At 38.3% G+C, this 18095-nt stretch overlaps 1 protein-coding gene across 1 annotated transcript; it reads right to left on the minus strand.

The window, feature by feature from the left end:
* Positions 1-967: 967 nt before the first annotated feature.
* LOC147530794 (uncharacterized) lies at positions 968-7707 on the minus strand. Its single transcript, XM_086645597.1, has 6 exons — positions 7626-7707; positions 4079-4840; positions 3914-3987; positions 2471-2582; positions 2092-2391; positions 968-1583 (listed from the first exon to the last, which is right to left on the minus strand). Exons 2-6 carry the CDS (start codon positions 4202-4204, stop codon positions 1308-1310), a joined length of 888 nt encoding a protein of 295 aa, XP_086501723.1. The 5' UTR covers positions 4205-4840; positions 7626-7707; the 3' UTR covers positions 968-1307.
* Positions 7708-18095: the final 10388 nt, after the last annotated feature.

Raw genomic sequence — 18095 nt, forward strand, 5'->3', positions numbered from 1 at the left:
TAGGATGCATGCTTGGAGGGGGGGAAATGAGTAAGAAGGGTGAGTGAAATTCCCCACTCCATTTAGCAGCTAATTCCTCTAGGAGGTTATTCATTCCAAAATTTAGTCGTTACCCCTTTTGTGTGTGTACGTTCCGTATTCGTATTGATACTCGCACAAAAGAGCAACCCCACCATAGAGTGATTTCATCATTGGAAGTGTATGTCCCTAATGTCAAAATGGAGGCGAAATGTATTGACCTAAAAATCAAAACTTTGTAGTTTTGAGACATAGATGTTGCTCATTATTGTATGACACTGACATTGGAGGATAAAACTAAAAGCCAAGAAAACTTTAGCATTGACATGAACTTACTGATACTTTGATACGTTTTATGCTAACATTCTTATATCTTTTACCATTTAAACATTGTCTTATATGTTTTGGATGTTTGGACCCTTTTGTCTTTTGAGAATCAATGTCTGCCAACATCATCTATTGTAACGTTCTGAGACAACACTATTCCTGTAGGAGTAACCTAAAGGTTTAACGGTTTGTTACTCATAATTAAGATCCCTCCCAAAGCGAGATGATTTTTTCTTTATTTTATTGTTTAGTAAAAGACTAGTAAGTCTAAGTCTGGAGATGTTGATGTGAAAACATCACATTTTGGTCACTCAACTTAAAAGAGTTTCTTCATAAAAAAAAAACTTAAAAGAGTTGATCCCTTTTATGTTGTTTATTTAGTGACACGGTGACATAAAGGGAGTGAGGCGAAAGGTCAAGTTGAAAAGGAGATCATAGAAGAATCAAGACAACTCAGGGAGAATCCAAAGGAGAAAACCTAAAACTGTACAAAAATTATTTTATTTTACTTGTGTATCTTCATTTGTCTTTGTGGTTAGTAGATATTCATTAAATCTTGTGTTAAACCCATAAGGAAAATCATGAGTTTATCCCTGAACATTTGTTGAGGCAGTGAAACATGTAAGCTACAAATATTAGCCATTGGTGATAAATGAACCCTAATACAGGTAAAACAAGCAAAAGTCACACTCACTAACAGAATACATGAAGATAATTAACTAGTTAGCTTAATAGTCCTTCCCTAGGTATCCTGGTTCATGTTTAAACACTAATATATAAATACTGTTTGAGCTAGCACTCAGCTTGTGATATTTCAGCACGAGGTAATAGTTGTAGATCTTCAAGTAGTACAACAGGACAAAGGAACGTTCTGTCGTTCCCTATGAAATTCCCCTACAGATAACCTCGTTAAATTATGATGTCTGAGCTCAGACGTCACCATCCTTGCCGGAATTTTGAAATTAAACCAAGGAAATGCTGCTTTCACCACCAGGAGGTTTGCGAACACCACCAAGGAAGTCTCTAGAAGCTGCTGTCCCATCAGAGAAAATGTCACTGCCGTTCATTTCCCTCAGTTTTGCCGAGCTAAGTGGTTTCTCGGTAGATCCTGGTGCAGTATCTCCTTTGAAAATGTTGTTTCCACTAAGCTCTTGGAACTTTTGGTTGTGTATCTTCTTTGACGACTTCACTGGTGTTTCCTCGTCGTTAAACAGAATGTTACTCTGTCCTCCGGCAGGCTTTTAGTTTCCAAGGAAACAAATAAACTTAGTTAAAACTCGTTCATATCAAGCTTCAACTGAACAAAAATACGTCGAAAAATGATAACACACACGAGTCAAAATACATGAGTAAAATCATTTAAAGAGGTAAGAGCTGGGAGAACTTAATATTCTCTCTACTTTCCTGATCATTCGATCTTCTCTTATAGCCCTAAAACCACCTGTCGGTACATATTCTTCTCCTTCCATATACAACTATTGGAATTGATCCATATTGGCGGTAATAGAAAATACGAATTGTGGGATTCCTGCAGAATCTAATCATTCATCGTAAATTGATTTGGGTTCTCATTTAGAACGATTTGAATCGCACTACTCAGATTGTGAATAACACAGTTTTTAACACCTCCAGTCATAACCATTTGACTTCGTTCTATATTACTATGGCCTCAAGAATGACAAAAACGATTAGTTGTAAGCAAAAAAAGGATGAAGGCAATAAAAATCTTAAATGATTCTCACTCACATTGGAGACTTTCACAGATGTGCGCACATTTCGTGGTGCCGGCTCCCCCATGTCTTTGCTGTCATAGGTACGTGTAGCTAATGGACGAGGAAGAATCTCAGGAGGAGGGCCAAAGATGTCATTTCCGCTAAGCTCCTTGCACTTGGCATCTGATAATTGCTTCTTCTTAGCATCTGACTCAGATTTTAGATTCCCACTCAGCTCTCGCTGCTTTGCCACCTCAGGAAGTGAGATTGGCTTCTTTGGAGAAACACTCTCTTCAGCACTAAATGAGATCTGACTGATTCCACTAACCACTTGCTGAAATAGCCAACAATAAATGTTAGCAGATTTTTTACCACATTACTCATGTTCCAGATTCTCAGAGAGGAGAAAATACCTGGTAGACACGTAATCCTGTCTTGTTAGAAGCCTGGTTGGAACCATTCTCGCCATCTGCAAAGATGGCACTACCAGTCATCTCCTTCATTTTATGCCCTGAACATGGCTTCCTGAAATATGTATAAAAATTTTCCAAGATGAGGTTAACCATAGTAATATATAGGACACTGCAAACTGGAAGGAAAATGATATATGACCCTCCTCGTACACTCCCTTGCTTAGCTAGCGAATAAGACAAGGGTTTTTTTAGTCTTTTCACACTGAAAATACTAAAATGCCCCTCGTCTTATTAGAGGGAGTGTACGAGGAGGTCCCTGAATCAGTGCCGAAACTGGAATCATATAGAATGCACTTCCTATGAATACTTTTAGTGTTCAGATTCAGTATCTTCCACGAGTATCACTACAGAATATGAACCCTGAAAAACGAGTTTTTACAAATTTTTCCTTGTCAGCTTGAACAAAAGTTGGAAGTGAAGAAGTTCAACATTAAATGGAACCAAACAGAGGAAATGCTAGTAAGGTTCTGCGATTGCAGCTCAACATGTTGCTTTTACTTTTTCTGATAAGAAAAAAAAATTGCTTCAATATCCAATTTTTTTTCCAAAAACAGTAGCAATACAGTGACCCCTGAATTAGTTAAGGGTTTAGGTGAACACTAGCAATATCCAAATCTGCTTCTGTTGTTTTTCACTTATCATTTTCTAGTTAGCCTACAGCAATTACTTAGAGAGTTAAGATGAGGTGTTATTGTCATGATTTAAGCTATTGAATTTACACCTAATGCCTCCCTGTTTATGAACATTAGTCCAATATTCTGATTTACTGGGAAAGAAAATTAGATTATTTCTCTACTTCTTGCCCTGAACATTAGCTCTCAAAGTGTATAACTCTTGTAAAAGAGAATCACATGCAACCCCATCTATATAGAACGAAAGATATCAGACTAGCAAATCAAATGTTTCAAGAAAATGAAGTATATGTGATACTACTTGTTCTTATCTTACCGATAGGCGGATACTTCACCGTCCTATACACGTACGTACTACCAATGAACTATCGTTGATTTCTTCTTCATTTTTTTCTTTTCTTTAGATGGGTAAACCCAAAGTGTTGGAAAATATTCCGAGAACTCTACAATCTACATTCTGAATTAATGATTATAACTACATGTCTAAATGCAATTAGGTTGTCAACAAATTGTGCTTCAAAATCTAGGAATGTATCAAGGAAAGAAAGGTCAAAGAACAGGATCTTCCGAAAAATGATCATCAAGTTATGAAGCAGGTTAGTCTTTTACAAACATGGAAAGAAAAATTATTTGTACAACAAAAACAGATCTAATTGCAAATTAATCACCAGATCGACTACAAATCACATATAATTTTCGGATAAATGTTACCATTTTGAGGAAATTATCAAAGAAATTAAGCAGATCTCACCTTGCCATTAAGCTCTGAGCTTCCTCTTCAGTAACCTGACCTCCGAAAAGTACTTTACTGATTCGATCCGATGGCTAAAAATTTTCCAATTTAAGAAAGAAAAACACTTGCATTAAAAAAAACAACTAAAGAAGATCAGCATTTCTCAGGTGAGAGAAAACCTACCTGATGGGGACGAGTTGAAGAACGTGGAGCTGAAGCTGAGGAATCAGCTGCTGAAGAATTTTCCGGCCATACGAGTAGATCTGATGTGTTGGTGTGAAGTTTCCTCACAGGCGAATTTCTGTCCATTGCTAGTAATTATTACACTGAGCTCCAGGAATGGATTCTCCGATTTGTATTCTGGTGATGAGAACCCTAGAGGGTAGAGAAGAGAGTTGAGAGAGTTGAGGGAGAGAAAGAGTGAGATTTCTAAGGCCCCTAATATTTACAAAGCATATTTTGATTTTCACAAAAATGCTATAATAACATTTTGTAACATTTTTACGTTTTCTTCACCATAAAAACATATTTATTTATAAAAATTATAGCTTAATCTTGGATATGTGATAAAAGAACGGTCCAGATCGTAGTCATTTACGCTTTAGTGAAAGTGAGTTAGCATGTCAAAAATTAAGTAAATATTTTATCAAAAGGGAAATGATAGAGTGACTTAGAATTTGGTACTTAGAGGATGACAAATTTCCTCATTTGGAAACAAAAGTGGTTCCCACCGTAGTCAAATTTTGAAAAAACTTTGTCTTTTAGTGAATTCCACGTCATTATGTCATCCTCTAAATCATCCTCTAAATCATCCTCTAAGTAACTCTAGCATCTCCTTTTTTATGTTCAGGTTTGATGACCCGAGAACATCAGTTAGAGTAAACATGGATCAACATTTTTTAAACTAATTGACAAGAAATTATATTTAGAAAATTGTACATACATCTATTATATAAAACAGAATGAAGAGTGATGACTAGGACAAACTCAAAGAGAAAACAAAGACAAACCAAAGATAAATCTAGCCGTCCATCTCAGATGAGCACAAATCACCATGACAAAATATAGGGATAAAAATTCTTGATAAATCTTGACCACCCGATTTATTGTTAAGTTTTACAAGGAATGGTACAAATTTAAAGCTCATTCTATTTACACAATAATGACGAGAGGAGTTACATCTTCATTTTTTTCTCTTTATTAGCTATTTATTTCATGATTCAATGACCAAGATCAAATCTATTATATAAAATGTAATAGATTTTATATAATAGATAGACAATCCAACCGTTTATTTAATTTTCTCTAGCATCCTCACCCTTTAATCTATTACATACCTTAGTAAAGAAAATTAGTTGTTTTTTTTTTTGTTGAAAAAGAAAAGAAAATTATTTGTTGACCCTCCTAAATCTGGACCCTCCATGTCCATATTTTTTTTTTTTGTTGGGATCCATGTCCATCTTAAACCAAAAAACTTAATATGACAATTTGAAACAAATTAGTTGTCAAAGTTAGGGCCAAATAAAAAGGTTTCTTTCCCCTCATTCTTAGTCATTATTGAACCATTAAGTTCGTAATATAATGGATTGAAACAAAACTCATCTTAATTGTCAAAGTTAGGACCAAATAAAAACGGCTCATGTTAAAAAAAAAAACGCCTCATTCTCACAACCGTTAGTAAACCATTACTTGTAAAAATAGTGTAGAGAGAAAGAGTGGTTCCTGCCATCAGTCAGCATTCTTTACTAATTAGTGGAACCTTCCAACATCGTCAATTGGAATGCTTCAACTTCTCAAATTAATCTTTGAGAAACAGAAGTCACTCTGACTCCTCTTATAGTTGTCCCTTTAAATTTCCCTCTCTTTTAAGTTTCCAAAATCTCCCATACCTAATTTCAATTGGGAAACATGGGTGTCTTCTTCCTCATCCATCTCTTATAATGGGTGAAAGTCACACAAAAATACAATATGAGGGTTCTCTCTTTAAATGGGTGAAACATGGGTATCTTCTTCCTCATCCAGCTCTTTACTTTTTTTTAAGGATTATTGCGCTTCATTTTTTTCCTCTTTACCTCTCTAACCATGACGAATATTGTCTTCATCATCTCCTAACTATGTCTATTTAAATACAATAGTTTGCATTGTGGGTGTTTCTTGGTTTTTCTTTTTGTCTAATACAGTACTTTTAATTCAGGTTAATTTGATGTTTACTGTTAACTTATGTCATTATTCTTGGAATGAACTACTTTTAATGTAGCTGTTTGCCCAAGTAAACAAATTTTTTTGAGGTAAACTTCTGAATCTTTTTTACTTTCTTGAGAGTGTTCTCTCTATTTACTTCTCAATATTGTCTATATATATCATTTGTTCAATACAATGTTTAAGAGAGATGCTATGTTTTTCGCAGGAAGAGTCAAATGCATAAATGATGTCAAGGTAATAATGAATAGTAATTAAATTTTATGGAACAATTTAACCGTTCTTTGATTGTGTTGAATTGTTTGTTTACTAAGAAGTATATGTTGTTCGATGAAGATGTAATTCTATGATTTCTATAGATAACCTAACATATTTTCAACTTTTGTTGATCATCAAATAAAAGCAAGAATTTCTTATCCCTGTCTCACACACTCTATAATATACCCATATATATATACACACGTTTACGGAAAGATTTGATTGCATGTTTTTGCAGGAAGAGTCAAATGCAAAGTTCTCTTATTTAGTTAAAGCATTTAAACAGCATATAACTTTGCCCAGTTCAAATGTAGCTACAAATAACTTAAAACTTTTATAACCATCTTTGCAGAATACTTTTTTTGTTCTAGAAAATTAACGTAACTCGGTCAAATTAAGTGGTCATATTCTTTGTGTAGGCTTAAATTACAATGATAGCCGTGACGAGAATATAGTTAATAAAAATCATTTTCTAAATTACAATTATGATTGTCAACGGGGAGTTGTCCATTGTTCATGAAGATGGTTAATTCTTTATATCCAATTACGACATTTGTGTCTGAAATAAGCTAAGAAAGGAGAATCAGTTTTTTTTTTTAAATAAACAGAAAAATCCATGAAGAGCTTACAATTCTAAAGGTAATATTGTATGCTTTCAATTCGAGTAACTAGTGATACTAATTTATTTTCAAATATCAATATTTTCTCGTGCAGAGACCATTTCGACTAGAACATGAGATGTGGCTAATGGTCTCAATTGCACAGTGGTACGGTACTGAATAGTTGAAATCAACCGGAGTTAGAACTTGACTTGACCAGTTTCAATTGAAATAGAGTTATTTGCTGACATGTTTTTTTGTTCTTTCCCTTTAGTAACTTATATTCTTCTTTGCTCTCATTTTCCATAGATTCATGATTTATCTCATGAGTTATTATTTGTTATACTGGACAACCTCATAGTCAGATCCAAAGCCAGTCCAAAGGAGTTGGAGGAATTTATTGGTCTATTTGTATCTTTTAACATTTTCATTCTCTCTATTGTTAATTATTAAGGTGTTTGTATTAGATTTTTTTAATGGAAGTATTCAAACTGTCTTTTTTATTCTTTACATTATATGATTAATTATGTTATTCATAAGATGTGGAGTAGTATTGAGATGAACAAATGCAACATATGAGTGTGTTAGACTTTTATTTGTACTTGCAAACTACATAATGTATATAATCATGAACAAATGAACAAGTTCAGCCGTGCCAGAGGCACGGGTTATACCTAGTATAGATATAAAATGCTAAAAGTTTATACTTCACGAAATTGTCAAAACCCTTATGCTCAGAAATTCTTTCTCGTGGTCGAATTTTATTTCTAAACGAAAAAAAAAACTAAAATATAAACACATAATATATGCAGTAGTTCCCTCTCATGTCCAAAGCATTCCCTATCTCATAAAAATGGCCTTCTCAAGTAGTTTGGCGTTTGGTTTTTCATGACATATGATCATATAAAAACTATACCTAATAATAGTTGATATTATTTGGTTTTGTTTATAACGAATTAAATTTCAAAAAATTTCATACACTAGCTAAGAAATTAACACGTTATAAGGTCGATTTAAGATGTTGGAAGAAACTGTATCTAATTATATTATAAACATGTGTTCAACAGTCGTTCTGACTCTATTTCACCAAACCTCTCTGTTCCAAGTGGAGGAATTATCAAACATATTATTAAAAAAAAAGATACAAAACTACTTGTTCAATAATAGGAGCAGCTTCATGCCTCAAAAATTTGTAAAATTCATGTTTGAGTGAAACACGAGTTAGATTCTAAGTAATGACATTAACAGCTCATAAACGATTTAATGGACTAGAACTCATGCCTGCGTAAGTAAAGAAAGCAATGCCTCAAGAACTTTATTTGGCTAACCTCAAATTTGGCATTTGTTGTCTTCCAATATTTACTTTTCTAGTGGAAACTCTATAGCGGGGTTCTGTATAATCAACTTGTATTGGTGAATGTTGTTATCTTATTATCTTTTATTTCACAAAAGCCGTATTCGAATCTTGTTATGTTCTTTGACATTTAGTTAATGGTTACTAGATTGTTCACGGGATTAAAACCCTATATATATATATATATATATGTTTTACAAAACACAAATTTCATCATCTGTCGGTTAAAACTTGCTATCTCATCATTCTCAAAACCCTAAATGGATAACTGATCCCAATGAAGAAAAAAGAAACACAAATTAGAACTTCTTAACCTACAATAACAAAAAACTCGAACCGACTACTTTATGACTGCTCCAATGAATTGTTTGTCAATTGAAAATTTGAAATACGAAAATGTCGAACCCCACGCTTATTGAACACTAAATAGTTGAGGCACTTACAAATCGAGGGTCACACGCTCTCACCAACTACTCTATCCACCTCAGTCGAACTACAAAAAGGAGCTATCAATTTAACTAATTTTTTGTTGTTCCTCTGGTTATGATTTGAGTTCACTTTATCTCTGTCTTGTCTTGATTAAGACAGTGTAGTGCCCCTATTATAATAAATCGTGGTGCCTATAGAAAAATCACATATCCCCTCGAAAACCCTACTGCCCCCACCTTATCTTCTTTATTTTCTTTTAGCAGAACCGTGAGTTAGTGAGAGAAAGTGGGAGGTTGGATGTTCTAGCGAGTGGAGGCCGAGAAGGAAAAGAGGAAGATCAAGGTGTTGGTGGGTTTTCATTGGTTCTTAGTGGGGGAGTTATCTTCATTAGTTTGTTAGGCCTTTTATAGGCGATGTTAGGCCGACTATGATCAGTGGCGGTGGTGAGGCGGTTGCCGTTAAATCAATATAGAAGTTACCTCTTTTGCGTATCTAGGGTTTCTCTTCGAGTCTATCTCGGATCTCTGGTAAGTGAAAGTTCTTAAGTTCAAGGATACTTCGTTGATATCTTGCCGGAGTGATAGACTCTAAAGGAGAAGTTTCCTCCTTTAGATACGTGGAGTCCAACCGGGCTTAAACACTTCAAGACGTGTAACCGATTGAGTTCTTTCTGGAAAGTCCGGGATTAAGTCATTAGGTCGCGCAGCGCTGATATCTTCCCAGTTTTGGGCGTAAGATATGGGCCGAACCTGTGGAGACCCCCCTTATTCCTTTAGAGATCTCAGGACTGATCTATCCATGCCAAGGGCGTTTTGTGCAGAGCTGGTTTCTTCTGGCCGACCTCCCTGTTGTGGGAATGTGCGGTGGACCATCAGGGGTTTTAGCTATCCTGCTGCCTCAAGCCAAGCTGTTCCGAAAGACTTCTGGTCTGATCTTTGACTCTTCAGACGTTAGTCAACGTCTGGACATTTTATGCATCATCACTTGTCGTTGTAGAATTTGAACTCAGGAGATCAAATGAGTTCTTCTTTCAATATTGCGAGGTTTAGTAGCTCTTCATTCTACTCAGATGAGATCACTCAAAACAACAAGAAAGACTCAGAATATCACATAGGTTAAGTCTCCACTAATGATCGATTAAGTTCTCTCAGAAAAGTCAACTCTTTACCTATCTAACACTCACATGGCTAGTGCACAGACAACCTTAAGACTCGAAATTCGTGAAACAACCTTTAGTAAAAGCACAGTACAACCAACTAGACTCTATGACCATTAACAAACAAAAACAACTAGACTCACTTTTTCAGTCCAAAAATTTAGAAATTTTGAAAAATTTTAAACCCTTTTGAATTTTTGAAATAAGGACTTAGCAAAAAATTCAATCCCCTATCCCCAAACTTAAACCGAACATTGTCCTCAATGTTCTGAAGACTATGCAAAAATAACAGGGTGAAGGGAAAGATATCACCTGATTCCAACGTCCTAGCCGTGGGTTGCCTCCCAGAAAACGCTAAGTTTAACGTCTTCAGCCAGACGAAACAAATGACTCGAAAAAATAGATAGAATTAACCTACTGGATTACAGATATTTGATTAACTGTAAACCAATATTTGATATATTTGTGGGTCCACCCAAAACACAAAGTTTTCAGTGAATGATAGTCTCACATTTTTGTGAATTGTTGATAGTGCATGTGAGACTATCAGATAAGAAGGGCAATCCCGAAACTTAGATGACACTAAGGGAGTTAAGTTTGGTACTGCACCAGAGAGTGTACAAACCGGATAGAATGGGTCTTCATATGGATGATCGACAGATGGAGTGAGTGTTTCAAAATCTACACATGGTTTCGAGGGGCAAAATACAAAGCAATCTAGATGACTATCTGTAACACCCCAAATCTAGATTTCCACGTCGGCCGCCATGAAAACCTAAATTCAAAGCATTTCTCCGCAGAACAGTAAACATAGTCGATATATCCATCAAAAGAGACAAATAATATCAAATGTGAAGCTCATAAGAATCAATAAATCATCTAAAAGAAATCCATTAAACTGTCTTAACTCAAATAATGGTTCTGAATCATCGACACGTAGGTCGGACAATAACGAATGAAACAAATAACTATCTAGAAAGTGAAACTCCAAATAACTACCTAATCTCGAAAGCGAAAACTAAGAAAGAAGCTCTGAACTGACGAACTGGAATCAAGCTGGTGGCGCTCCCCGATCTCTATCACCTGAAAAATAGTAGGCTGGGTCAGAACCCAGCTAGTAGATTTCTAATTACCTAAGGTCTAAATAGACCAATTCAACACAAAACCAAGTATCGAACAATAGAACAATAATAACAGTCCATTATGTTACACCTTTCGTGCTAACACAATTGAAGTCAACCTGTTACACGGTTGAAGAGATTCATACAATACAACTTCCCTTTTGGAGGGGCATAACCAATTTTGAGGTCCACGAAATAGCGTCACTTACCATTCGTGTTTGCATCGACTTAAACCCCTCAATAAACAAAGGATACCACCCAAGGAGGGGATCCGTGCAACACGAGCACAGTGCAACACGAGCACTTTACATATGAGCAGGAGGCGAGCCAACCTCTAGTTGGTAATTACTTCTCAAACTAGAAGTATGTGGTCCACAAGAATGATCTTGTGTTTGCATCGACTTAGACCTCTTCATACACTATGGATACCTCCCAAAAAGGGGATCCGTGCAACACGAGCACATATGAGCAGGAAGCGAGCCAACCACCGATTACTTATGGATTACAATCGTCAATCCATATTTGAACTCAAACCCCTGGTCCACTAGGTTGTCCAATATCACATTGACAAACCCGTGTTTGCAATCGATCCACATGTCGAGCCAACCAGTCTTAGTTCATTCCATTAACGGAACTCAAGATCATGGTCCACCAAGTTATCTAATATCATATAAATAACTAGTGTTTGCAATCGACTCACATGTCGAGCCAACCAGTCTTGGTTCCAACTAGCCTATGCTTTCTAGGTTAACAACCTAAAGCAATATATCACACACAACTATTGGTAGCACTTATGCTCCAATATCATACACATCATCTCATACAATCAATTATCAACATAAATAACATAAACACAAACAATTCTTAGTATCCAGACTGCTGTCCGGGTGTATATGTATACTATATTTATATAACCTAAATAACCTAGGTTGCTGTCCGGGTATATGTATACTCCATTAATATAACTATAATGATCTAGGGTTACTATGTTGTTGTTGTAATTAGTTTCTAATCATAATATATATCTATGGTATCACTAATTAGTACTAATTTGATGATAACCTAACACAAATTCATGGTTTAAAGTTGTTATTGTTCTAACCATTCAAATCTAGGTTTAAAATTAAAGAGGGCTATATAAACCCTAGGGAAAAAGAAACCTACTTGATTTTTGTAGCACCAAGAAGAAGAAACCAAATCCTTTAGTAACCCTTTGAAGCTCCCTCACTTTCCCACACTTCTTCTCTCTAGAAATCACTTTCTCTCTCTAGGTTGTATTACTTCTTTCAATTCCCAGCTATTGAGAAGAAAAGAAATAAAAAAAAGGGAAAGAAATTAAAGGGTCGGGAAGGGTTAAGGGCTTTCAAGCTTTATAGGGGTGTTGCTATTGGCACCCTCGTTTTTGCTAATAGCACCCCTATAAAGTGAGGGTGTTACAATCTCCCCTCCTAAAAGGAAATTTCGTCCTCGAAATTGAACGTACCTAATCAGAGGAAAAGATGAGGATAACGGAGTTGCATATCATCCTCACGCTCCCAAGTGACTTCCTTGTCATTGTGGTGATGCCACTGAACCTTGACCATGGGAATCGTCTTTCGGCGAAGAACATGCTCTCTACGATCAATGATACGAACTGGTTCCTCCTCATATGACACATTTGGCTGGAGCTCCAAATCATGGTAATCTATCACTGAATGTTGATCTCCATCTCTCACATGTTTTCGAAGCATCGAAATATGAAAGACATTGTGGACTCCTGTGAAGCTTGCAGGCAATTCAAGACGATAGGCTACTTTTCCCACCTTCTCAACTATTCTGAAAGGTCCAATATATCTAGGAGCCAACTTTCCTTTCTTACCAAATCGCAAAATACCTTTCATAGGTGACACCTTCAACAAAACCTCATCTCCAACAATAAACTCCAAAGCCCTTCGTCGGTTGTCGGCATAACTCTTTTGACGACTTTGAGCTGCTTGGAGCCTACTTCGAATTAAAACAATTTTCTCAGAAGTGTCCCGAATCACCTCTGGTCCTTCTAGTTTAGCGTCACCTGCCTCTGTCCAACACAATGGTGACCGACAAGGTCTCCCATATAATGCCTCAAAAGGTGCCATGCCAATACTAGATTGGTAACTATTATTATATGCGAATTCTACCAAAGGCAAATGATCTTGCCAACTCCCTCCAAGATCTAGTATTGAGCATCTCAACATATCTTCAAGTACTCTGTTAACTCGCTCTGTCTGCCCATCAGTCTGAGGGTGAAAAGCTGTACTGAAATGTAAAGATGTCCCCATAGAAGTTTGGAAACTCTTCCAAAACCGTGAAGTAAAGGACGAGTCTCTGTCTGAAACAATAGACACCGGAACTCCGTGTAACCTGACAATCTCCTTAATGTAAAACTGTGTCAGTCGGTCCCCACTATCTGTCGTCTTCACTGGTAGGAAGTGAGCCGACTTCGTCAACCTGTCAACTATCACCCAAATAGCGTCAAAGCCTCTACTAGATCGCGGTAAACCCGTGACGAAGTCCATTGATATATTCTCCCATTTCCACTCCGGAATGGGCAACGGTTCCAAGAGTCCGGATGGATGTCGATTTTCCGCTTTCACCATCTGACACACATTACACTTCCTCACATACTCCGCAACATCTTTCTTCATCCCTGACCACCAGTACTGCCTCTTCAAGTCTTTGTACATCTTGTTACCCCCGGGGTGAACTGTGTACTTACTTCGGTGTGCTTCATCTAATATATCCCGTCTCAAGACCGGATCTGCCGGTACATATAGTCTCCCTCGAAATCTCAATACGCCGTCCTGCCCGGTACTGAACTCAGTCTCAGTCTCTTGCATTAACGAAACCTGTTTCTGGCACCACTCATCATCAATTTGGGCATCCACAATACGATTCAACAAAGATGGTCTAACAACCATACTACCCAGAAATAACGAGTCAATTCCTGACCCAACCACGTCAATGTCGTATGTTGCTACATCCTCCAACATCTTCCACTGGTTCATCATCAATGTTGCCACGATACCCCTCGGTTGTCGGCTTAGTGCATCGGCTACCACATTTGCCTTACCCGGGTGGTATTGCAACGTGAAGTTATAATCCTTCATCAACTCCAACCACCTGCGCTGACGCATGTTCAACTCCTTTTGTGAGAAGAGATACTTGAGGCTCTTATGATCAGTAAAGAGATCGAACTTCTCACCATACAGATAGTGCCTCCAAATCTTCAAAGCAAACACTATAGCTGCCAACTCTAAGTCATGAGTTGGATAGTTTTGCTCATGTGGCCTCAACTGCCTAGAAGCATACGCAACCACTTTATCTTTTTGCATCAATACACACCCTAAACCCTGAATAGAAGCATCTGTATAAATCACAAATCTGGTGCCACTCTCTGGAATGACCAACACCGGTGCCGTAGTCAACTTCGTCTTAAGTTCTTTGAAAGCCTTATCACACTTTGTATCCCACGAGAATGTCACTCCCTTCTTTGTAAGATTCGTCAAAGGTCCTGCAATACTTGAGAACCCCTTGATGAACCGACGATAATACCCAGCCAATCCCAGAAAACTGCGAATCTCAGTAACCGAGGTAGGCTGCTTCCAATTAAGCACAGCTTCAACCTTAGAAGGGTCAACCAATACTCCGTCCTTCGAAATAACATGGCCTAGGAATTTTACTTCCTCTTGCCAAAAATCACATTTCTCGAACTTTGCATATAACTGATGTTCCATCAGTCTCTCTAACACCAATCTCAAGTGATCTTCATGATCCTCCTTAGTCTTGGAGTAGATAAGAATGTCATCGATAAAGACAATGACAAATTTATCCAAGAAGTCCCTGAACACCCGATTCATGAGGTCCATAAACACTGCAGGAGCGTTAGTCAAACCGAAAGACATAACAAGAAACTCATACGAACCATAACGTGTCACAAATGCCGTCTTAGGAATGTCCTCCTCTCGGACTCGTAACTGATGGTACCCTGACCTCAAGTCAATCTTAGAGAACCACTTGGTCCCTCTCAGTTGATCGAACAGATCGTCAATCCTTGGTAAAGGATATTTATTCTTCACAGTAACTTTATTGAGCTCTCTATAATCAATACACAACCTCATTGACCCATCTTTCTTTTTAACAAAAAGAACGGGTGCACCCCAAGGAGAACTACTCTGACGTATGAACCCCTGATCTAGTAATTTCTGAATCTGGTCCTTAAGCTCTCGCAGTTCTATCGGAGCCATTCGATAAGGAGTTCGGGCTATAGGTTTAGTACCCGGTTCCAACTGAATGCAGAAGTCAACCTCTCTGCGTGGTGGCAACCCTGGTACATCTCTGAACACATCGTGGTACTCACTAACCACATCAATACTATCAAGCCCCTCACTCATTACCGGATGCTCTTCTAGCTCTACGTGACTCAGGTGAACCTCTCTCATCTGACAAGTCAACGCTGACACTGTAAACACTTCTTCCCCTGGAAGAGAAAATGTGACTGTCTTGGCATAACAGTCCACAAGTGCATGGTATGAGGCAAGCCAATCCATGCCTAAAATCACATCATACCGCACCAACTCAAGCACAAAAAGGTCTGCAGCGAAGTCTCGCTCACCCAATCTAATGATACACCCCTTACAGATGTGGTCTATCACAATCAAACCACCCCAAGCAGAAGACACCGAAAAAGATCTCCCACATCTATCTAACTCTATGGGTAACTTACGAACAAAAGAAACAGAGATAAATGTGCCCATGGCACCAGGATCAAATAAAATTTTACCCATTCTAGTATGAATAAGGAATGTACCTTCCACCACATCAGTAGGTGCGCGGTCATCTCTAGGAAGGATGGCATTCAACTGTGGTTGTTGTCCACGTCCCTGTGGTCTGCCCTGCGGGTTACGCTCATGATGACGCGCCTGATTTCCTGTCTGAGCTCTAGTCCTCCTCGGACAATCAAAAGACCTGTGCCCTACTTCCTGACAATTAAAACAAACTCCTCTAAATGGTCTCTGTTCCACACCATCAACATTAGCCACTGGCGGTTGCCTACCTGTAGTCACCACTGTCATATCCCTGTTGCCTCCCTCGATCCGAGGCCTCTTACCATCCCGTTGACCATTATAGTTGTTGCGCTGATTCCAACCAACCTTCCCATAACTGCTACTGTTCCCCTTTTGTTCACCCTTGCTTTGCACTTTGATTCCTCTCTGCTTCTTTGCCTCCTGTATCCGAGCATCGTGAACCTTAGCACAAGAAACCACCTTCTGATAGGTGTCGAAACTAGGTTGCCCTGCAATGTACCTAGCAATGTTGTCACGCAACCCATTGACAAACCTCTCAATCTTTTCCTCCTCTGTGGGAATTAGTTGAGTAGCGAAGAGGGAGAGTCTGTGAAACTCATTCTCATACTCCAAAACTGATTGATTCTCCCCTTGCTTCAACTCCTGAAATTCCCTCTTAAGTGTTTGTTGTGCCGAGAAAGGAATAAAGTTTTCCATGAAGACCTTCTTAAATTCTTCCCAGGTGAACCTCAACGGATCCACTAGCCTAGACTGAGTGTCCCACCAAGTAGCTGCATTCTTCTTCAACTGGAACACTGCCATCCGCTGCTTATATTCCTCAGAGCAATCAAACGCCACGAACATCCTCTCTATCTCCTTACACCATTCATATGCCTCTACCGGTCCTCCAGTCCCATCAAATGTTGGCGGTTTCATTTTCATAAACTCATGGTAGTACTTCAACCAGGTCATCTCAGTCGGTGGCCTCACATTCACAACAGGACCTCCCGTCTCTAGTGTCGGATTCTGCGTCCGAGCTTGTTCCCTTGTTTGAGCCTCTGCTGCGATGTTAATCAAATTTTGCAATGCGGCTGCATCAATTGTCACTGTCTCTCCTCCGTTCAGATTAGGATTTGTAGTCTCATGACCCCCTGACTGTCCATGTGTACCCTCTGGTGCTGTAGAACCCCTTTCCTCAGGTAGGACACCTCGACCTCGACCTCTACCACCCCCTCGGGTGCGAGCACTGCGACGACCTCTGCCACGACCAGTAGCCCCTTCGCTAACCATAACTCTAATCAAATCCAAAAGAGAAACCAAGTCAAAACTTAGACAGTCAAGAGTTCCGTACAAAAATTACTACGTACTATGCGCCTAGAGGGGTTGAACCCTGCACACTGATCCTAGGATTTATGAACCTAGAGCTCTGATACCACTTTGTAACACCCCAAATCTAGATTTCCACGTCGGCCGCCATGAAAACCTAAATTCAAAGCATTTCTCCGCAGAACAGTAAACATAGTCGATATATCCATCAAAAGAGACAAATAATATCAAATGTGAAGCTCATAAGAATCAATAAATCATCTAAAAGAAATCCATTAAACTGTCTTAACTCAAATAATGGTTCTGAATCATCGACACGTAGGTCGGACAATAACGAATGAAACAAATAACTATCTAGAAAGTGAAACTCCAAATAACTACCTAATCTCGAAAGCGAAAACTAAGAAAGAAGCTCTGAACTGACGAACTGGAATCAAGCTGGTGGCGCTCCCCGATCTCTATCACCTGAAAAATAGTAGGCTGGGTCAGAACCCAGCTAGTAGATTTCTAATTACCTAAGGTCTAAATAGACCAATTCAACACAAAACCAAGTATCGAACAATAGAACAATAATAACAGTCCATTATGTTACACCTTTCGTGCTAACACAATTGAAGTCAACCTGTTACACGGTTGAAGAGATTCATACAATACAACTTCCCTTTTGGAGGGGCATAACCAATTTTGAGGTCCACGAAATAGCGTCACTTACCATTCGTGTTTGCATCGACTTAAACCCCTCAATAAACAAAGGATACCACCCAAGGAGGGGATCCGTGCAACACGAGCACAGTGCAACACGAGCACTTTACATATGAGCAGGAGGCGAGCCAACCTCTAGTTGGTAATTACTTCTCAAACTAGAAGTATGTGGTCCACAAGAATGATCTTGTGTTTGCATCGACTTAGACCTCTTCATACACTATGGATACCTCCCAAAAAGGGGATCCGTGCAA

Source organism: Eschscholzia californica, unplaced genomic scaffold, assembly GCF_041429995.1.
Source record: "Eschscholzia californica isolate CP2 unplaced genomic scaffold, dmEscCali1.0.p SCAF_6, whole genome shotgun sequence".
In the NCBI taxonomy this organism is placed as follows: domain Eukaryota; kingdom Viridiplantae; phylum Streptophyta; class Magnoliopsida; order Ranunculales; family Papaveraceae; genus Eschscholzia; species Eschscholzia californica.

What these genes read in the sequence shown, in the direction of transcription:
- LOC147530794 (XM_086645597.1), bottom strand. Translation starts at nt 4,204, where the DNA reads ATGGACAGAAATTCGCCTGTGAGGAAACTTCACACCAACACATCAGAT. An exon ending in CAGGATTACGTGTCTACCAG is followed by an intron (nt 2,392 to 2,470) that starts GTATTTTCTCCT and finishes TGGCTATTTCAG; the next exon opens with CAAGTGGTTAGTGGAATCAG. An exon ending in CATCTGTGAAAGTCTCCAAT is followed by an intron (nt 1,584 to 2,091) that starts GTGAGTGAGAAT and finishes GGAAACTAAAAG; the next exon opens with CCTGCCGGAGGACAGAGTAA.